The sequence below is a fragment of the Bufo gargarizans genome, chromosome 5 (assembly GCF_014858855.1).
Source record: "Bufo gargarizans isolate SCDJY-AF-19 chromosome 5, ASM1485885v1, whole genome shotgun sequence".
Classification (NCBI taxonomy): domain Eukaryota; kingdom Metazoa; phylum Chordata; class Amphibia; order Anura; family Bufonidae; genus Bufo; species Bufo gargarizans.
The window spans coordinates 47,321,838-47,345,127 of NC_058084.1; the positions used below are offsets into that span (position 1 = coordinate 47,321,838).

The 23,290-nt window shown below is 45.7% G+C and overlaps 1 protein-coding gene across 1 annotated transcript in view; it reads right to left on the minus strand.

Annotated features, from left to right (window-relative positions):
- The window catches only part of LOC122939297 (fibrocystin-L-like), a gene marked incomplete at its 3' end in the record, with an annotated part of 164,001 nt that overhangs the window by 53,565 nt on the left and 87,146 nt on the right, over positions 1 to 23,290 (minus strand). The window contains 9 exon segments of the mRNA XM_044295368.1: positions 1,058 to 2,087; positions 3,978 to 4,114; positions 4,718 to 4,959; positions 10,837 to 10,966; positions 11,800 to 11,929; positions 12,050 to 12,129; positions 13,013 to 13,169; positions 18,532 to 18,688; positions 19,971 to 20,148. Of these exon segments, the coding sequence (XP_044151303.1) occupies positions 1,058 to 2,087; positions 3,978 to 4,114; positions 4,718 to 4,959; positions 10,837 to 10,966; positions 11,800 to 11,929; positions 12,050 to 12,129; positions 13,013 to 13,169; positions 18,532 to 18,688; positions 19,971 to 20,148 (2,241 nt within the window).

Below are 23,290 nucleotides of genomic sequence, written 5' to 3' on the forward strand. Positions count from 1 at the left end.
TTGAATGAGAATAAATATCTAACCCTATGGCTACCTTAAATCTGGCCATACACAGCAGAAAATGCAGGCTAAAACCACCAATTTTGGCAGGATGTTTTTTGGGGGGCCTTACAATTCTTTTCAATGGCAAATATTGGGGGTAAGAGGAATTAGGCATGTTGGATTTCAATATATCCAATCCTTTGTTGCCATAGGAGATAAGCCACTGCCAGAAGGGTTGGTGGCAGGTGTTATTCCCCTCTCCACATTGAAATAAACATGCATGGTTGGCCAAGCCAGGCTTAAAAGTTTTCGGTGGAGTCAAGAGAAATAGGTGTTGACCAAATAAGCCTTTATGATCAGCTTAAAGGGTTTCTACCACTTGCTTCTGACACATTTAGTTTTCAGACACTAGCGATCCGCTAGTGTCTGATGTACCATACAAGCTAATTATTATATCAATCCGTTCGGCCGTTTGGTTAAAAAAAGGACTTTTATATTTATGCAAATGAGCCTCTAGGTGCTATGCGGGCGTTTTTCCAGCACCTAGAGGCTCCGTCTACCTTGCTAAACTGCCGCCCAGCTCCTCGCTCCAGCACGCCCATCTTCAACTCAAATCGATCCTCCCCCTGCTTCTGCCTTCCGAAATCTCGCGCCTGCGCCGAATGCCTCCGAATGCCGCGACGAACGGCGCAGGCGCGGGATTTCGGAAGGCAGAAGCAGGGGGAGGATCGATTTGAGTTGAAGATGGGCGTGCTGGAGCGAGGAGCTGGGCGGCAGTTTAGCAAGGTAGACGGAGCCTCTAGGTGCTGGAAAAACGCCCGCATAGCACCTAGAGGCTCATTTGCATAAATATAAAAGTCCTTTTTTTAACCAAACGGCCGAACGGATTAATATAATAATTAGCTTGTATGGTACATCAGACACTAGCGGATCGCTAGTGTCTGAAAACCAAATGTGTCAGAAGCAAGTGGTAGAAACCCTTTAAGAATTGCTCTCATGACAATGTTTCTAATTAAATTGGTGGGTTGATGAAAAGTTTGGGCTGATGCCTTCTCTAAGATGGTTATGTATTTACCTGTCAATGTCCCATCGGTATCAATTAGAACAACTTCATGCTCCCATCTAAATCCTGCCTTTTTGGGTGAATTGAAGTATTGTATTCCATTAAACTTTGCACTCCAGCCTCCACATCTGTCTGAGCAGAGTCCAGTAATAGATGTGACGGCGATGGCTGCACAGTTTGATCGGTCAAAGTTGATGAACTTTACAGACGAAACAGTAAGTCCTTCATCAAATGGGAGGGTGATGCCTCTAGCAGTGCAGTAATTAGGACCAAGTCCTAGCTCATCCAGATGTCCCACGATTATAGCATTTTTTAGGACAGCTCCGCTGGCCTCTCCCCATCCACCAACATAATTTAAAATGATTCTCTTAGTTTCTATGCCAGAGTCCTCATTATTGACCATGGTGAAGTTGTGGAACTGGAGAGCACCGCCATTGACCCATTCTGCTCCTTTCTGACAATTCCAAGTGGTCAAAGACTTGAATATAGCCGGGAATGGTGTAGAAGAATAGCAACTTCCACCTACCACTGGGAAGTAATTCTCAAAAATCCATATGCCAAACCATCCCTGAGAGTGAACTGTGTTATTGTAGAATTCTCCAAGTGGCACCAATTTCTGGCAAATGTTAGAATCATAGGAAGATCCATCTGGGTTATTGTGCATCCTGTACCAGAAGCCAAAGTGGGTGCCACCAGCAGCGGCATTGTGTCTGATTGTGTTATTTGGATTGGTAACCCAAAATGCTGCTGGGGTAACATCATCATTGAGCAAGCTGGTACTTTGCTTAACAAACACAGCCAAGTTGTACTGAAGTATGTTTCCGTGCTCAATGCCATCTTCAATGAAGAACGCTCCTCCCATGATATCGTAGATTACATTATTTTCCACAAGTAGGTGGTGGGTATTGTGGATGGTCACTGCTCTGTTGTAGGTCTGATGAATTCCACAACCACGCACATACGATTTATACTGGACATCACCCATTAAATGCCAGTGTATTGGATACCGGCCTAACCTGAAAGCCTGCCCTGCATGGAAAACCTAAAAAAATAAAAATAAAATGTTTTTCTTTATTATTAGTATTATTATTATTATATTATTATTATTATGTACAAGTATTAAAATTCTCAGTAAAATATGTACAGTATTTTATCAGTTAATTACATTGTATTCATTCAATCATTAACCACAATGATCAATCACTTGAAAGCTACTTAAAAGAGAATGTGCCAGATAGCAGCACATCTCCTTTTTTCTAATCTGTTTTTATTTTCTCATTGTATATTTTTTTTAAATAAAATTCCTTTTCCTGAACATGATTATGGGGGCGGCCATCTACCCTAGGTTGTTCTTAACAGCATTTAGAGAGTATTTAGATAAATATTTTATAGCAGCAGCCACATGGGCCATGGACACAATAGACAGGAGGAAACCTCGTGGACCTTTAGGGGAGAATTTTCTAGGCATGCTCTGTGACCTATGCAGAGGTCAGGAAGAAGTAGATAAGCTTTGGCAATCACCTATTGTGAATGGTGGACCATGTGTTATCTATACACTGAGGTGATATCTGCTATTGTAATCATGTCTGTAATGATAAGCAGATAGCTGCAGTAAAGTGATCTGTACAAATCAATAAATAGTGCCTATTATTGAAAAGGTTATTCGGTAATGATATTGATGACCAATCCTCAGGATAGGTAATCAATATAAGATCTGCAGGGGTCCTCGGTGTCGGCTGTTAGAACAGACCAGAGCTCCGTGAGTGCCGTGGCCTCTTCCTAGGACATGTGATGTCACCATACATCGGTCACATGGCCTAGTTACAGCTCAGCCCCATTAAGGTGAATAGGGCTGAGCTGCAATACCAAGCACAGCCACTATACTATGTACAGCGATGTGCTTTGGAAAGATGTTGAGCTCCGGTGAGTGCTGCGGCTCCCTGCAATAGCTGATCAGCAGAGGTATCGGGACTCAAACCCCAACCAATCTGATAATGATGACCTATCCTGAACATAACTCATCATTATCCATTACTGCATAATTTGTTTAAGCTCAGTTTCCAGTACGAAAACTGCATGATTTTATGTTTTTTGTTTAAATGTAGATATTGACATGAAAATTAAAAAATAACATCACAACATTATATTAAAAAGTGTTTAGCATAAAAACATGATTTAAACAATAGTTTTTTTTCTTATGGCACATTCAATTTAAAGGATTGTTATATATTACCTCATCAAAAAATGTTTGCATTATGGGCAAAATGCAGCTTTTGGAAGGCACTGGTACTCCTTACAGAGTAAGTACTTTGGAAATTAGCTCTTCTTCAGAAAAGAAGAAAACTGTCTACACTGTGAGTCAATATGTGACCCATTAAAGGGCCTTGGAACATGACTAACAAATCAGCTATATCAGAGAAACTCATCTGTAGACAGATGTTTCAGAGCTCTTGCTCCTGGTCCGTACAGAGCAGAGTACTGGCTGGCTGAGAAGCCTTCAAGGCAGCTCATAGGGGTTACTGGTTCTCCTTACAGAGATCCAGCTGGTGCAGAGAGTTTTAAAGTACAAAATGTCAAGTGTGAATGAGAACCTAGAAGGAGAATTACTCCTATATTAAGCCTTTAAAGAAATATGTCCGGGCCTATAAGCTCTTCAGATCCGACTTCTGTCACCGGCACAAAGATTTTGTGCAGATTCAAAACAAAATCCACCTCAATGTCCACACGTGGGTATAAACACATTCGTGTCTGACACTATGTAAGTAATGTTGGATGAAGATATTGATGTACATGGTAATTTGAAGTGAAATCACTATTGGTAGTGTAGATTTTTTTTTCTTCGTATGATGTATATTTCTTATATAATGTGACAAGAAGAAAAAGTGAAAAAATTTAAAATTGTTCGCCACTATTTTTAGCTTGACACACTTACTTCCACATATTCTATTCTTCCAATGGACAGAAGTTGATTAGGTTTTGGAGCATGGAACATTATACATCCTCCAAATTGATCACTCCCTATTTCCTCTCCAAATCTTCCCTGGAAACACGTCTGTGTGGCAAATTCACCTAAATAAGAACATGACGAATATTAAAAAAGAGTAACTTAAGGAAATCCTCAGATTTTTCATCATCATAAACTACAAAACTTCAATATCTTCCCCCAACCCACCCAAAATGATCTTAGGGAACGATCATTCAAGAGTTTCACCATTGCTTGGACTAGACTATTGATCAAGGGTTGCCAGACAATTACTGTAGGACATGGATGGAGATGTACAACTTTATTCAAAAACTAAACCTACAGAGTTTCAAAATTTTATTTGCAGAGGAGGCATCTTAACTTTTGCTAAGAAGTCTGAGAACCTCCAGCTGTATACAGCAATGCGATTTTCATTTATGTCTTGACTTTTTACAATATTCAACAATTTTCCATAAAAAAAGTTTTTTATTTAATGAGAGAACTTTTCATGTCTGTCTCCTTCTGAGATTAAGACAGAAGTTGTGTAAGAAGATCCGTATTTAAGTGAAATATTATCCTAAAAAACATTCTAATCCATAAGATATGAGGGGGCAACCATGAAAAGGGTCTCCACCAATATACACCATATAGACAACATAAAATGTATGCTGTGATGCATCATCATATTCCAGAACAAACCATCACATTACCAGTATCAAATCCATCCGGACAGGCCGCTGTGCTGTCGCTCCATTCCACATTGGTTGACCCCCTGACAACGATGTTTCTAGTGAGGAGACCTACTTCTGCTCTGGCCTCAAAAACAGTACCGTCAGGTAGAGTGACCGAAATTCCCAGGTGTTTGTAGAGTAATGGCTGTGTTAGGGTCAGGACTGTGCCATCTCCAGATACAGACTGAATAGTCCGCTTTTCATTCTGACTTTGGCTGAGTCTGTCAGAGGATAATAAAATTAATTATGGACAATAATGTGCTGTAAAGTTTTACATTAATGGATTCCTTAGGTAAAATTTTTATTTTTAACACAATTTACAGATTACTTTGAGCTTGTGCTGGGGCATCAATAGTTATCTACTTATCATCAGAGAGCAGGATTACAATAAAAGGCAACACGTAAATTATAAATCAGGAGGCAGATAACACTGACAACAGTGGTTGGTCATGCCTCAGCTGCCTCCCCTCTCTGCATAGTGACCACAACACTATAGTCCATTATATGAATACTTTATCTTATATCGCTCAGTCTGGTGTAAAGCAAATATCCCAAAAATGGCTTGTTGGGCAACAGAAATGGGGGACTGTATATTGTAGAAACATTTGCTACCTAGACGTTTAGCAAATTAATTAGTGATTCCCTTACGTCCTACCAGCAGCACAGATGGGGTTAACTGCCCCCCCCCCCCCCCCCCCCCCCCCCCCGTGGACTGGTAGGACCAAAGAATAACCAATAGAAGAACTCCAGCTCTCTTAAAGGGAGGGGTTCGCCCCCCAGCCCAGCGTGTTTTTTTCTGTCCTTTGGACAGGTGGACTGGCGAAGCTCTCCCTCTCTGGGAGTTGGAGACCATTACTCTAATCTTTCCTTGGTCTCCATTTTTTGTCCTTACATCTAGCGCTTTTTTCCCTGCGCTTATTCTTTTCATTCCCCCATTCAGCTGCTATATTTAGCGATATTTGGGGGCGATGTGTTCTCTTTACTTACTGAGTTTTCCCCTCCTGGATGCCTCGGCTCGCTCAGACTCCGGCGTGGCATGGGCGCCGCTATGACCGGAAGTGACGCGCAGCCGGCTGCGGCGTCACTTCCGATCTTTCGGCTGATGTCGTTTTTCCCTTCTGCTTAAAGCAAACTAGTTGTTGCCAGCCGGGGGTTTGTTTTCACAGGAGGGGTGGGCGATGTAAAGGCAATTAAGATGTATTTCTTTACCACAGTAATGTTTAACTACATATAGCTGTTACGATGACTCCTGGGGGAGGGCTAGTGGCTGGGCCCCTCCCCTGGGTGGAGCTGTTCCCTTCTTAAGCTCCCTGATAGCTTCAGTCTGTCTCTGGCTGCGCTGCTTTAACAAGCTAGCTCCAGAGTCTCCTGTGTTTCAGTGAGAGTTTTTTTTGCTATCATCTGAATTCCATTCAGCCTCTATCTTTTAAAGTGCTTTACTTTTTCTCCTCTGGTTCGTGCAGCTAATTAATGTCTTTTGCTCCCTTCGTTTTTTAGGGATGTTTTAATTGTCTTCTTTCGTTTCAGCTATGGCTTCTCTTAGAGAGTCAGACCAGCAACGGAAGTCTGCGACCAAGAGGAAACACCTGGCCTGTTATGATTGCAACACGCCTCTTGACGATAGTTGCCCCTATTCCAGGTGCGACAGCTGGCGTTCTGGCACCGCTACAGAACCGTCTATGCAGGATATGTACCAGTGGGCTAAGACTTACGTGGACGACTCCATCAAGGCTGTCGTACGCCTTCTAAATGAGAGGTTACCGGTTCCCTCTCAGACTCCGATGGAGGTTGTCGCCCCCTACTGACAGACCTATGTCCCTTTCTGTGGGGTCAGCTTCCTCGGATGAGGAGGAATTAACTTCATGTTTCTTTCCACCCGAAAAGACACAGAAGCTACTAAAGTCCATTAGGTCGGGGGACCATGATGTTGACATAGGGGAGTCTTCTGATCCCGCCTGCCGGACTCAGCGGGTCTTTAAGGCAGATGAGACCCTTCTTTCTGTGATGTGCACAGAATGGAAAAAGCCAGAAAAAGGTCCAGTCCTCACCCGGAAATTTAAGTTAATGTTTCCGATGGCTAAACCCTTAGTGGAATCATGGGGTTCCATACCTAAGGTGGACATGGCGATAGCCAAACTGTCCAGGCCCACTCTGGTTCCTGCAGACGATGGGTCTACGCTGCAGGACCCTCTAGATAGGAGGGCAGAATGCACCCTAAGAAGGGGTTACTCGGCGGCCGCAGCTTCGGCCTCAACCTCCATTGCGGCCACAGAGGTCTCTTCTTTCCTTAGATCTAGGCTGAACCAAATCCAAACTGATGTCGACCAGAGTGTCTCCCGAGACGACATCCTAGCCGCTTTCAAATCCGTCAATCTGGCCATGAATTTCCTGTGCGACACGTCCCAGCTACAGCTGAAATTGGCAGCCAAAACAATGGCTCTAGTGTCAGCTGCTAGGAGACCTCTGTGGCTAAAGCCCTGGAATGCCGACAACGCTTCCAAATATAACCTCTGTGGGCTTCCTTTCGAACCGAACCGTTTATTCGGTTCAGAATTAGACTCCATCAAGGAGGGTCTCTCGGATAAAAAGAGAAAATGTCTCCCCCAACAGCCCTTTCGGGGCAGGGGTGGACAAGCTCGCGGGGGTCGACCCGGACAGCAGGCCAGACGTAGAGACTAGGGGGGGCAGTCTAGAAAATTCTCTAGACGCTCCCGTAAACCCACCAGGGAGGCAAAACCCTCCTGACTATGGGCCTCTCAGAGGCTCTTGGATAAACCCTGCTACCCCTGTCGTTACGCCTTTGGATTTTCCCGTTCCCCTCCCTCACCTCCCTGTAGGGAGTCGTCTTGCTTTTTTCAAGCACATTTGGGCCCAGGAAATCTCAGATCCCTGGGTCCAAAGCATAGTAGCTACGGGCTATTCCATAGTCCTCGTTTCTCTCCCCCCAGAAAGATTCATCGGCACGCGCAGTTTTTTGCCGGCCAGACAAAAGATCCTAGAGTCCTATATCCAGGACTACATTTCCAAGGGAGCCCTGGAGGATATACCGGCAGGGGAGAGGGGTCTAGGGATTTATTCTCCAGTATTCCTGGTACCCAAAAAGACAGGAGATCTCCGGATGATCATAGATTTGAGATTCCTCAATTGTTTCGTAAGGAGAGCCAGGTTCCGCATGGAAACCATAAGGTCAGTCAGCCACCTCCTCAGTCCTGGGGACGTGATAGCTACTCTGGACCTCAAGGATGCTTACCTCCACATCCCGATCCATCCTTCCTCCTGGAAATTTCTCAGGATCGCGGTCCAGATTTCAGGAGTGCGCAGGCACTATCAATTTGCCGCCCTCCCGTTCGGAATCTTATCTGCCCCCCTTATCTTCACCAAGGTGGTAGTATCGGTGGTAGCAGCTCTGAGACTACAGGGACTGACCATTGTTCCTTGCCTGGACGATTGGCTCCTTCTAGCCTCTTCGGTCCCTTTACTTTCCCATCATCTTTGTGTCGCAATTTCCTTTCTGCTCCACTTAGGCTGAATCATTAACTGGCAGAAGTCGAACGTGAGCCCTTCAACTTCTATCCATTATCTAGGATTCGTAGTTGACTCTCTGGAGATGTCCCTCCAGTTGACGCCAGAAAGAGGAGCGCAGATTCAGGACCTGGAAAGGTTCCTTTACGTACCACGACGAGTCTCCATACGGACCCTCATGAAGATGTTGGGGCTCATGTCAGCGGCTGCGGATGCAGTCCCTTGGGCTTTATGGCACCTCTGACCTCTTCAGTCGGAGGTCTTAAACAAATGGAAAGGCAGCCCGGCGGGGCTAGATTCCCTGTGCTCCCTATCCAACCAAGTTCGGGGATCCCCAGTTCGGGGATCTTGGTCTCCTCAGGAGCGGCATCTTTCCTCAAATCTCCGCGAGATGCATGCTATCCAGCTAGCCCTCCTTCACTTCGCCCCTCAGATTCGGGGCAAAGCTGTGAAAGTCCAGTCAGACAACATGACTGCCGTGCTTTACATAAACAAGTGGGGAGGCACAAGATCCTTACCCCTTCTTTCAGAAATTGGGGTAATTCTGCGGTGGGCAGAGCTGAACCTATCCCATCTATCTGCCACTCATATCCGAGGCACCCTCAACATCATTGCAGATTGCCTAAGTTGCGGCTTACCGACCATGGAGTGGTCACTGCATCCGGAGATCTTCAAGCAGCTAGTCCTCAGATGGGGTATGCCAGAAGTGGATCTTATGGCAACCAGGTTCAACGCCAAGGTACAGAGGATCTGTTCCCTATATAGGGAGGACAACCCCCTGGCGATAGATGCTCTGACAATACAGTGGCTGGCTTACATCTTCCCTCCCTTTTCCATGATTCCGAGGGTATTGATGAAAATCCGTTAGGATCAGGCCTCGGTAATAGCCATCATACCATTTTGGCCCAGGAGATCCTGGTTTACCCAGCTCATTCAGATGAGTCGGGGACAATATTGGAAACTCCCCCGGAGCAGACCCTGGTGTCGTGGGACACGCATCTCTGCCCAGATCTGCACAGATTCAACCTGACAGCCTGGAGGTTGATCAGTCCCTTCTCAGAGTGGATGGGCTCTCTGAGTCGGTCCTGAGAACTTTGTCGCATTCCAGAGCAGAGTCTACCATGAAGGCTTACTCCCGGATCATGAGGACCTTCACCTCATGGTGTAGTTCCAACCAGGTGGCGTCTGCAGATCCGCCCCTCTCTGCGATCTTACAATTCCTCCAGGATGGGTTGGATAGAGGTCTCTTCCCTTCTACCCTGAAGGTCCAAGTTTTTGCCATCTCGGCCTGTCTCAACAGGCCATATTCTCGGGACCCGCTCATCAAACGCTTCTTTAAGGGAGCAGAAAGATTGAAGCCTATGATACTGAAACCCGTTCCCCAATGGGACTTGTCAGTAGTTCTCAAGAGGTTAGCATCTCCCCCCTTTGAACCTTTGGAGGAGGCAAGCTTTAAATTTCTAACACTCAAGGTGGTCTTTCTTCTGGCTATAACCTCAGCCAAAAGAATTTCGGAGCTGCAAGCTTTCTCCGCTTTACACCTATACATCATTTTCTTACAGGACAGAGTCCTTCTAAAATTTCTACCTTATTTTAGACCTAAGGTTCTAACTTTTCAAAATATCAATCAGGTCATTTCTCTACCTGTATTATTCTCCACCTCCTCCTCTGATGTTCCAGTTCGACATCCACTGGGCAGATCGAGATGATTCCAGATCTATGTGGATAGATCCAGAGAATTCAGGATAGATGAGAACCTCTTCATCCTGTTTGCCGGTAAGTCTAAAGGCCGTAAGGCGTCTAAAACTACTATTAGTCGCTGGGTCAAGGAAGCCATTAGGGAAGCTTTCACCTCGCAATCCTTAGATCCTCCGGAGTTCATGAGGGCCCATTCTACTAGGGCCGTAGCTACCTCTGTCACGGAGAGAAGTCTTCTCCCCCTAGAGTTGATCTGTAAGGCGGCTTCCTGGAGCTCTGAATCAACCTTCATCTCTCATTATAGAATAGATGCTAAGGTAACAGAGTTTTCGGCCTTCGGGCAGACAGTTCTTACTTCTGCCGGGCATGAGGACCCTCCCTAGGGGATTCTTCTTGCTATCTCCCCATCTGTGCTGCTAGTAGGACGTAAGGGAATCGTTAATTTCTAACGATAATTTGTTTTCCCTTAGTCCTAACAGCAGCACACAAATTTTCCCGCCCTAAGTACTTTTCTTGGTATAGACACGCTGGGCTGGGGAGCGAACTCCTCCCTTTAAGGGAGCTGGAGTTCTTCTATTGGTTATTCTTTGGGCTCATTAACAATTCCGCCGATCCTACCAGTCCACGGGGGGCAGTTAACCCCATCTGTGGAGCTGTTAGGACTAAGGGAAAACAAATTATCGTTAGAAATGAACGATTATCCTTGTAGTACCTATAATGACAGCCATATTGTTACCTAGCTTTCCCAGAAACAGGTCTAAATAAGAACTAGCAGGTGCTGTGCTCTTTTCTGCACGCCCCTTGCATATTGTGTTTTTTTAACCATTAATTCCAATGCATTTTCATGATGTATTACGGTGTGATTCTCATATATGTACCTGTGACCTGTGGATGCGATCACTATTTCATCTCCCGCTTTCCAAGTCACACTTTTCTGTAGAATTATAGTAGAGTTTCCCGATTCCACTGTCTGAGCAAGCCTAGTCCATGTAACAGGAATGGGGATACCTAGAGAAGAAGAAAAAACTTACCCTATGACACAGACCACTGACCACCATTACAGTTTACATACAGAATGAATCTATGAAAAAGTTGAGTAACATTATACAGACTTTACATTACTGTTCTGACTTGTACTGGTCTTGATTTACCGCCTGTATTATACCTCAGAGCTGTATTCATTATTCTGCTGCTTTTGGAAACAGTTGAAAAACTTGCCAGACTCCCTCCTAACAGCTCAGCTGCACTTCTATATTGCAGGGGAAGGGGGGGCAGAGTTCCTACTTCTCATTGCTGCACGGTTTCGGGTATAAAGATGAAACTTTCCAGACGGCAGATTACCAGAGCAATATCTGTGCAGACACTGAACTAGTAGGGAATGCAGGAAGATCGAAGCCATGAAACCTGTGAGTTTATGAATACAGCGCTTTACTAATATACAGACTGTAACTATCCATCAGTACAGGCGTTGTATATACCATGTTACTCAACATTTTATGTAGATTCAATTGATATGTAGGTTTCTGCTGGCTTCTGATGGAATCACTGAGTCTTTGGCACTTGTAATAGCATATCTGATCTTTTAAAAAGCAATCCTCTGTATTGTGGGTTATCCTTGTCCTTCTACACATCACTTGCACAGTAACTGGTATAAGGAGTAGGACATTATCTTCTAGAGTGCAAAGACTTTGCACCCACACTGAATCAGCAGGGAGCTGATGGTAAATGTGAGCTCAGATCAGAGGCAGCAGAATGTGGATGAGAATGGGCTACAATGGTGGTAGTTGTAAAGGCATTTTTTTACAGCCTGTTATCATAAATTTATTTTTACTAAAATTTACCATGAAGGTCCAGGGTCCCCTGCCTCACAGCCAACGTCTTAGCTCCATATACTGGCAACTCTGGAGAACGTAAGTGGCCATGCAAGGTGATTATTGCTTTGTGCTGGAATGGAGCTGCCTCGGTTCCAATCTAAAAACAAATATTTTATTTGATATTTACCGTACCATGACGTCAATCCAATAATTCCATCCAATACCTGGTTATTAACTATTTGATTCCATAGCACAGTAAATATTAGGCTTTGAATACCTGAAGAGCACCGCCATCTGTAATGAGGATGTTCTCAGACTGCAGCTCTATATCTGCTTCATCAAAAATCAGAGTTCCTCCTGTTGTAAAAGTGAAAGGACTGTGTATATTACTGGGTTATATCAAATGGAGGACACAGAAAGGAAAAAGGCCGGGTTTATGCTAGTGAGTTTTTTTCTGCTGCATGTTGTACTTTTTAAAAAATGTTGTACAAGTCATCCAAATCCAGTTGTATACACCATACTCAAAATCATCCTCAAAATAAAAATGCAATCTACTGATGTTACCAGCTCTGCTCTGGTCTTGTGCCACCTCTGTTGCTCCTCTTGAGAGTTGACAAGATGTCTATAGTGACAATGCGTTTGGTGAGCAACATGGCCAGTAACTGGGCTGTCGTCACAAAGGATGTCATGTCACATTACCACCTCTAGAGAAGCAGAGGTAGTCAAGAGTCAAGACTGGCAGCAAGGGACCAGAGTGTGATCGGTAAGATTAGTATATTATTTGCTATTAATACTAACACAAAAACTCCTGAGACACAAGTAATGCGTCCTCTTGCTGGGCTTTCTTCTGTTGACAATCCCTTTTTGTTAATAAGGGTCCCCAACCATAAACTGATCACAGGGTATCCAGCAATCAGCTGGAACCTGCAAGTAAGTGATCAATTACCCTGCAGTGCCTCCACAGGGGAAACAAGGCATTACATGATATACATAGAAATCAGTGGGCTGTCCTCCAAAGCAAGGGCTACTTTTTGTAGTCGCTCTCTGCTTTGGCTTAGGATAATTGATGCGGGAAAATGTTTTTTTTTTCTAGATGACAGGTTTCTTTCATGTATTTTTTTAAGAAATAAATAGCGTCCAACTCACACAGTTATACATTCAGAGGAGGAACACAAAGGACAACGGGAAGAAGAAAATGTATACGCTTTCTCAGATTTACTTTCAGTGTATTATTCATTACCTTGGATCAGCAACATCTTTAGTACTGGAGTACTCTCATCCAGTAGTATGATTTGCCCTTTTGTGATGACCGCCATGGACCCCTCATCGGGTGGAGACTCTCCTCCCCAGGTGTATTTAGAAGACCAGACATCGATGTAGAAAAAGTCTGCATTGTCCTAAAAAAGATTTAGAAAAAAAGGATAAACTAAGGCCCTGATTGCATGTGCTAAGCTGGTCTCGATGATCCCTGCTGGAGGAGACGAGGTGCAGGCCTTGTCATGAATGAAATGCCTTCTCTGGCAGTCCGTGCACCAGACTAAAGTCTACTCAATCTTATAGCTGGTGTAGATTTCAAGGGTTTCTACCACCAGAAATACTGTTATGTAGCTGACTGACTAAAGCGATGCGCTAATGTCAGCACTACATAACAGTATGTTTCTAACAGTAGTTCCTGCAGCCATTTTTGTTAAAAACGTACTTTTACAGATATGCTAATGAGCCTCTAGGTGCTATGTGGGCATCATTAGCACCTAGAGGGCTCCGTTCACTAACCATTTCAGCCGCCCATCGTGTCCCTCCAGCCCGCCCGGCTCCTGTTGATTGACGTGAAACTTCTCAGTATCGAGTACCAATTCCCGCTCCTGCGCCGTGCGCTACTGTATTCTCCCGGCGCCAGCTTCCTCACTGCGCCTGCACCAACTATGTTACAATGAGGAAGCCGGCACCAGGAGAGCGGCATTCACTCACTGCGCCTGCGCCGAATACAGAAGCGCACGGCGCAGGCGCGGGAATTGGTACTCGATACTGAGACGCTTCACGTCAATCAACAGGAGCGGGGCGGGCTGGAGGGATGCGATGGGCGGCTGAAATGGTTAGTGAACGGAGCCCTCTAGGTGCTAATGACGCCCACATAGCACCTAGAGGCTCATTAGCATATCTATAAAAGTACGTTTTTAACAAAAACGGCTTCAGGAACTACTGTTAGAAACATACTGTTATGTAGTGCTGACATGGGCGAATTGCTAATGTCAGTCAGCTACATAACAGTTTTTATGGTGGTGACAGAGGTTAGCAGATCAGAGAGACTTGCATTACGTGATGTTATCTGACAGCCTCTCGGTTTCACTTTGCAGTGTTGTTGTTGGTATGACCACACCTTGTTTCAGGTGTAGCTTGTGGTCATTACTAGTCCTCTATTTAGTCTGGACTCACACTTCCTACCATGCATTTGATATTATCTTCTTGGAGTTGGAAGAGCTGGTGTGTTGTCCTCTTCTGAGTTCCTGCCCATCCATTTTCTATTAAAGATAAGTGTTCTCCCCTTTGTATTTTGTTTTCCCCTTTTGCTTATTGTTTCCTAGGCCTCAGGGAGACGCTGGATCATTCATCTGGGAAGGAACCAGTGGTCTCAGACCCTGTTAGTACGCCTAGGGATTTTCAGGGTATCTAGGGCCTAGGTATCCGATGTATGAATATTCCCACCTTCAGGGTCTATTCATACTGACAGGAGTCAGGGCTAGGTTTAGGGTTTTCCTAGGTGGTGACCTTTTCCTTTCCCTAGCTGTGAGGCCTAGTTTTGGGTCATTTTCCTTCGGTTGTCATTCTGGTGTTCCTCCCTTCTCCCTACATTGTGACATCCCCTTTTCAGAAACAGACGAGGGTGGCATAAAAATCCCAGCTGCAACTAAATCTAGTTGCAATGGCATTTAAAAAGTTGCAAAGCTGGGTTTTAGGACTTTAAATTTGTCTAAATTCGTCACAAATCTCTCCATATCTCTCCAAACCTCTCCATATATAATCCATGGCATTATTATTGATTTATGATGCAATGTAACCCTTAGAGTTCTGGAATGTATTGGATAACACTGACATAATGATATCAGTGTTTTACAATACATTCCAGAACTGGAGAAGGGTTACACGGCATCATAAATCAATATAATGCTATGCAATCCGGTCAGTACGGGAGCTTCAACAGACACCTGCGTTCAACTCGCTCCTGTGAAAGCAGCCTAAATATAGCAGTAATGCAATAAAATAAAAAAAAGTTACATATTAGCATATCTGCACATTATGACTGTTTGCTTTTGCATTGTAGTCACAGAATATCTGCATTTGCCTATTTAATTCTGTTAGAAGGTGCTTTACCTTTGTCTTTTGCAGCTCCCCTGCAGACCTATTTGTCTCTATGGTAACAGACTACAAACCACAATCATACTTCCTTCAATCCGACCTGTTCATTGTATGTCACCCTGTATAACTTATTTACAGATTCTGCATTCTCCAAGTGGACAATGATTTTGTGAAAATGACACCTCCACCATTGCAAACAACAGAATTGCAAGTCTTGGTTTTGAAAGATGTTAGACCTGAGAGGCAGGGCCGGAGTCATAACCCGGCATCCCCGGGCAAGTGCCGGGGCCCAATGCTCCTGGGGGGGCCCACTGAACTGCTATGAGCACTTCCATCAATACAGATGGGAGCTCTCACTGCTGTCATTTCACTTACGCAGTACCCCTTTGGTGGGGCCCTCTGAGCTGCAGAGACTCAGACACGCCCCCTCTACACAGGACACGTCCCCTCTACACAGGACACGCCCCGTCTACACCGAAAACGCCCCCTCTACACAGGACACGCCCCCTCTACACAGGACACATGCTGCCTGAGGAGAGAGACCGCAGGGCTGGAGCAGAGACGTGTGAAGACAGTCTGTGAGTGAGTCTGCACTGTGACTGTCTCTTGTCTGTGGGACAGAAGGGGGGGACTCTCCGATCGGCTGCTGCTTCATTCTATTTAGTTGTATTACTGTTTCATTAAGCAGTTTGCCTCCATGATACCTGCCCCCCCCCCATATCCTGTCCTATCTCATCCTCATGGGGCCCCTGCTGTCTTCTTTCCTCCCCTGTGTATCCAGAGCTCCTGTTTCACCCTCCTATCTCCTATTGCTGCCCTGCACAGACCTCCTGCCCCTACTTCTTGTATGAATCCCCCTCAGAGCCCCTTCCCCCTACTTGCTGTGTCCACCCCTCCTGTCCACCCAGGGCCCCTGTCTCACTCCTCTGCCTCTCATTATGGAGGCATCTGAACAGCATTCACCATAAGGACCTTCTAACGTCACAGGGTCATGTGACTGTGCCCCCCACCCCGTACTGTGCCCCTTTATACCCTGCATTGTGTCCTCTTACCACACCCTGTGCAGTGCCCATAGTCATTCCCTGTACTGTGCCCTCTTATACCCTTTTATCCAGTCACTGTATGGTGGTTTTATCATTGTATGGTGGTGGTATCACTATATGGCGGTGATATCCAATAACTGCATGGCCATAACTGTATCCCCTTCCCTGCCCACGACATCCTTTTTTAGACCTGGCCTGAGCGGGAAAAGATACAGATTGCGGTGCTAAGGACCTTTGTGCCACAATCTGTGTCAGAAATACGCCTAAGGCTACTTTCACACCTGCGTTTAGGTGCGGATCCGTCTGGTATCTGCACAGACGGATCCGCACCTATAATGCAAACGCTTACATCCGTTCAGAACGGATCCGTTTGCATGATAATGCAAACGGATCCGTTTAGACTTTACATTGAAAGTCAATGGGGGACGGATCCGTTTGAAAATTGAGCCATATTGTGTCAACTTCAAACGGATCCGTCCCCATTGACTTACATTGTAAGTCTGGACGGATCCGTTTGCCTCCGCACAGCCAGGCGGACACCCGAACGCTGCAAGCAGCGTTCGGGTGTCCGCCTGCTGAGCGGAGCGGAGGACAAACGGAGCCATACTGATGCATTCTGAGCGGATCCGCGTCCACTCAGAATGCATTAGTGCTGGACGGATCCGTTCGGGGCCGCTTGTGAGAGCCTTCAAACGGAACTCACAAGCGGAGCCCCGAACGCTAGTGTGAAAGTAGCCTAACATAGACGTATTTCTATATAATAAATGACCGCCTAATTGTATTATTATTCGGGGGTAGGGCTAATATCTTTATAGTATATAGATTCTAGTGTATTATACTGTGCCCTGTATTTCCCAGTAGAAAATGATCCTTGGGAAGCACAGTCCTCACCCCTGACCACCAGGACCAGTTAGCGCTCTGTCAGTACATGGCGGCCTCCCCTCTCCGCCACGCTGCTCCGCTGTGTACTGGGGCTTATTCTGACACTGGGGCTGGGTTCACATCCTATTTGTGCCATCCATTTATTGTATACCAAAAATATATGCGTTACCAGATGCCTCAGACTGATGCCGTACAGTGGCGTCCGGTCACCATACAATCCTCAGACTGATGCCGTACAGTGGCGTCCGGTCACCATACAATCCTCAGACTGATGCCGTACAGTGGCGTCCGTTCACCATACAGTTCCATTGTAAAAAAACATATACGTTAACGTATGCATTTTTTACTTGACTCTGCAGGATACAAAAACACGGAGTGCTGCACATTTGTATACATCAAACCGATAGGAAAAACGTGATGTGAACACACATTGGGGGGGAGGGGGGCGTACTAAAATTTGCTGTGGGGCCCAGTCAGTTCTAGCTACATCACTGCACATCTCCTTCTCTCCTCCAGGCCTGGCCCACTGCTGCAGCGGCCGCCGGAGAGAAGGAGCGCAGGGAGCTGCGGTTAGTGAATGACAGGACCACCAGCTCCCCTGCAATGATAGGTATGTGAGGGGGCCACTGGGGGGTCATTCATCACACTGTGAGGGCCCCTTACACAGTATAATGACTCCCAGTGCCCCCCATTTAGTATAATGATCCCCATTGACCCTCCATTTAGCATAATGACCACCAGAGCCCCCATTAAATATAATAACCCCTCGTGCCCCCTCCATACAGTATAACCCCCAGTGTGGGGGCGATTGGGGGTCATTATTCTGAATGGAGGGTCACTGTGGGGTCATTATACTGTGAGGGCCCTTTACATAGTATAAGGACCCCAAGTGTCCCCTATTTAGTATAATGACCCCCAGAGCCCCCTCCATACAGTATTCCCCCAGTGTGGGGGCTACTGGGGGTCATTATTCTGAATGGGGGCGACTGGGGGTTATTATTCTGAATGCAGGGCCACAGGTGGTCAGTATACAGTGGGGGGGGAGGAATTGGGGGTTCATTATACTGTGTGAAGGGCCACTAGTAGTCATTATACTGTGTGAAGGGCCACTAGTAGTCATTATACTGTATAGAGGCCACTGGGGGTCATTTTACCGTGTGGGAGCCACAGGGGGACATGTCAATGTAAAAAAATGCCTCATGGGGGCCCACTGGGATTTATCGCACAAGGGCCCACATGAACCTGGAGCCGGCCCTGCTGACTACTCTCCTCTCCACAGAATCTGCATTGTCAGCAAACAAAAGGCTGAAAATTGGCCCAAAGATTGTCAAAAAGGTGGAGCTGGAGGCAAAAACAAAATCCCTTTGTCCTGAATAGTTACCTGGCACCATATTGGGACCCAGTTTTGCCTTTGCTATGAGTCCTCTTCTCTTCTATGTAGTGGCAGATTTTTACATTATATTTCTATTTTATTTCTTACCATCGTTGCAATGCCTTGGCCTTCGATATATACTGTGACTTTGGCTCTTTGTGAAGGAGAGTGGGCACTGGTTATACACACAATTTGCGTGGTATTAGCCGACTGGACGACACACACGGACTGTGCTATGGTGACAGTGATAGCCGAGGTATTAGTGCTACAAAGCAGAAAAAGAAAGTGAATTAATTGCTGTTACATGAACAATGCGACTCCTAGACTAGGGCGTGGGCAGCCATATGTCAAATTGGTGGTCCACAGCAGCAGGTTCTCACAAGATCAGTCTCACAGCTGTCAAGGGCTAGGGGGCCTTATTGTAAATGCATTACAGAGATCCCATTTGAGTCATCATCATATTTACTAACCCTCCCAGGAGGTTTTATAAGGTAGGGAAGGCCTTTCAGACTCCCAGAAGAGTTGGCAAGTCAACCAGGTGCCACACAAGTCTACTGGAATCTCCCGAAAGTGCTCCTGTGTGTGGCACTGGGATCCTGCATCACCAGACTCGGCCCCTGTACCTAGGGCTGTGCGTAGCTACACCATATTAATATGGTCACGACGTGAGCTGTCTTACTGGATGCCACTGGATCTCTCAAGTACAGTTAAGGGTGGTTATTGCAGGTACTGCTAGCCGCCTCTGCTGTAGGTTCCCCCACTAGTCCTTCTCCAGATTTCCATCATCCTCTAGTGCCGCTTCTCCAGGTTTCCATCATTAGAGTCATTGCTTCAGCCCCCTTCCCCTCGAGATTCAAAAATGTCAGGAATAGAGTCAGGAAAAGCCTTTAAGAGGGTTTATACTCCAAAAAGTTTGCAGAACTACATGCAATGTTCTATCAGATCTTCCTGAAGACAATTTTGAAATGTTGACAGGCATGATCATTATACGTCAATCAAGTCAACATTAATGTGAGATCAATGATTTGGCTTAAAAAGGGTTGTTCACCTTTTGGGGGTGCTTGGCCAAACCTATTTACCTGCTTCCCACTGCTGGGTCCCAGCTCTTTCACTCCGTACTATAGCTGCCTGGTATAGATGCCGAACTGTCTGTATCCACTTTGACACTGCTGCATTGTGACCAGTCATTGGCTGCAGCAGCAAAGTGGATCTTGACAATGGGGGACCTAATGAGGAGGTGTCGGTGGCGGAATAAAGGAGCTGGGCTCCAGTAGCAGGGAGCAGGTAAGTATGCTTCCCTTTGAAGGTCTGACCAGGAGGATGGAGTCTGACCAAACACCCCCAAAGGGTGAACGACCCCTTTAAGAGAGGTCTTATCTCTATTAGCTGCACATGTCCAATCAAGGCACAAAATAGAGGTTAATGAAAGTAGACGATCACTTTTATTCTGCATCTACATTCTGTATGAATCATAACCCCAGTCCCCGATGGTTAATCCAACCCTAGCGCCCATTAACATTAGAAAACTAGTCAGTTATGGCACATACCTGAACTGGAATCCAGTGATTGTGAGTCTGGTTCCCCCAGCTGTGCCTCCTCTCTTGGGGCTGACATCATATATGGCAGCAGTTAATGCGGATGAGTATGTAAAGGAGTTATTGATTTGCACATTGTTATTTCCATTCACCACACTGACATTGCAGCTGAAGGAGGAGGTATTAGTATCTGATGGAAGATGTGAAATACATGGTTAGGATAAGCCTGTTGTAAACTATGCCAAGATTTATCAGACCAAGATACTGAGCTATAAACATCTAGTATATTTGGTTCCACCTTTGGGCAATATATCTTATTAAAGAAAAAATCCTTATTCTCCAATTATCAGACTCCTCTCCTCCTAACCCCTGCCTCCTGCATTACTCACTCTCACTTCACTGATACAATCCATACATGTGAGGCAGAGAAGGATTTCAGTTTCACTGAGTGATCAGGTTATATTTACCTATTTAAGGTTATATTTGCTGCCTATATAGAAGTCTATGGAGAGGAGAGGATACGGAGAGGGAGGGAGCAGGAGACTAACAGTTACACACAGTAGAGGAGATACTGCTCCCCTAACCCTCTCCCACACATACACAGAAGCAGCAGCATGGAGGACAATATACAGCAGTATTAAGCAGTGTTGCTGTGAATCCAGCACTGGAATAGGATGGTAAAATACCTAATAAAACCTTCATCAGCCGTGTCGCTCTGTCTCCCTCTATCTCTGGGGATGCTCCTTCCTCCTACCCCCTTCACTTTCCATAAACATAGAAACTGTATCTGATCCCTCAGTTAAACTAAAAATTCATCTCCTCATTGCCCCAGGAGGAGGACAGGAGTCTGATAAGTGGAGTTACATGCATATTTTGCAATCAGATATATTGAAAAGTGTGTTATCTTTGCTTGTACTACTGATTTATGGAAAACTGTATAACCAGAGGTACAATTTCTTAAAAAATTTATTTTCCGCAAACTCCTCAGTAGAAAAAAGCAACAAACAAGTTAGGTGTATTGTAATCGTGCAGACTTTTGGTTTCTTCCATTCGTCCCCTTCCTCGTGCTAACATACATACAGGTTAATCAGAATAAGAGGACGGGGGAGGGAGCATGACTGCAAGATCAGACTACACAGAATGTGTTTGTTGTCTGTTACCATGGAGATGCATAATGTTCAGGAGCTGTAGAAAAAATACATTTCTGAGATATAATACAAAGTTGCTCTGTTTCTCATTTATAAAACATATGGTGTTTGCAAAGGTGGACAATGAAATCTACTATATAATATAAGAGATCCACTTAAAGGGAGTCTGTCACCACAATTTGACATTATAGACCGCTTACATAGCGCTGTAGCATAACTGTACATGAGTCAAATGGTACCTTTGTTGTGTTGTTCTGAAGTTCAACAGAGGCAAAAAAGCTATTTTATTCATGTGTAAATGAGGGCTCGCAAGTGCCAAGGGATGGCGTTCGAGCTGTAAGTGCCCAGGCCGCTCTGCCGGGCACTTAAATCAGCTGCGGGGTCAATCCATTGAGCAGTTGGTGGTGCCCCAGTCTTATCGCAAACTCATGTTTGAGTTAGCCCACCAGCAAGTTCTCGGGGGTCATCTGGGAATGCAGAAAACACAGGACCGGATACTACAACGGTTTAACTGGCTCAGTGTGTTTAAAGAGGTGGAGTTCTATAAGTCTTCCCCGACCTGCCATGCAACTATCCCCCAGCACCTTTTCGCAGTCCCTTGGTACCTCTCCCGATCATCGAGGTACCGCTTGAGCGAATCAATATGGACCTAGTAGGCCCAGTACCGAAGTCCGCTAGGGGACACCAACACATCTTGGTTGTCCTTGATTACGCCACTCAGTACCCGGGGGCAGTGCCACTGCGACATACATCGGCGAGACTTAAGAGCTAATGGAAATGTTCTCCCGAGTGGGGCTACCTAAAGAGGTCCTGACTGACCAGGGGACCCCTTTTATGTCCAAGGTCATGAGGGAACTCTGTAAGTTACTGCGTAATAAACAGTTACAGACATCCATGTACCATCCACAAATGGACGGACTGGTTGAAAGGTTTAACAAAACTCTAAAAACCATGTTAAAAAGGGTGGTGTCCAAAGATGGAAAGGATTGGGACCTTCTTTTGCCCTATCTCATGTTCGCAGTGCGAGAGTTGCCCCAGGCCTCTACTGGGTTCTCGCCCTTCGAATTGCTATATGGCAGATATCCTCGTGGTTTGTTGGACGTAGCCAAAGAGGCGTGGGAACAACAACCCACTCTGCATAAAAGTGTCCTTGAATATGTTACCAAGATGCAACAGCGGATAGAGACCGTTTTGCTCTTGTCAGGGTGCATATTGAGGCCATTCAGCGAGCCCAGAGTCAGATCTATAATCGGCAGGCCCGGGTCCGGATATTTAACCCGGGTGATCGGGTTTTGGTTCTGGTGCCGACCGTGGACAGTAAGTTCCTAGCCAGGTGGCAGGGGCCCTACGAGGTACGTGAAAAAATTGGAGTCGTAAATTACGAGGTACACCAGCCGGGGAGGCAAAAGCCGAAGCAGGTTTACCATGTTAATTTACTAAAACCTTGGAAGGATAGGGAAACCTGTATGGAAGACAGCTTGCGAACGGGTTTTCTAGGGGAAGAGGTTCTGGCTCCTCTGTCTGATGCAAGGGCAGCGGTTGCCACAATAATAATTGCTGACAGCCTCTCCTCTGAACAGGCTCAGGAGACCAGGGAGTTCGTTAGTCGTGTAGATGTGTTCTCGGAACTCCCTGGACGCACTGCCGTAATCCAACATGACATTGTCACTTAGCCTCAGGCAAAAGTCCGCTAAAGCCAAACCGGGTGCCCGAGGCTCGGCGAAAAGCCATCTCAGAGGAAGTGCAGTTCATGCTGCGGCTAGACGTCATTGAGGAAACTAAAAGTGAGTGGGGCAATCCTATAGTCTTAATTCCTAAGCCAGATGGGACGTTTACGATTTTGTAACGATTTTAGGAAGTTGAACAAAATATCTAAATTCGATGAATATCCCATGCCTCGGGTTAGATGAACTAATTGGAAAGTTAAGCCAGGTATTTTTCTGTTTTGGACCTCACCAAAGGGTACTGGCAGGTACCCTTGATGGAGGCTGCCAAAGAGAAAACTGCCTTCATCACACTAGAAGGGCTGTACCAATATAAGGTGTTACCCTGTAGCCTGCATGGCGCCCCCGCCACTCTTCAACGTCTAATGGATATGGTACTTCGTCCACATCGGCAGTACGCCTTGGCTTACCTGGACGATATTATCATCCACAGTACCGACTGGGAAAGTCACCTGCCCAA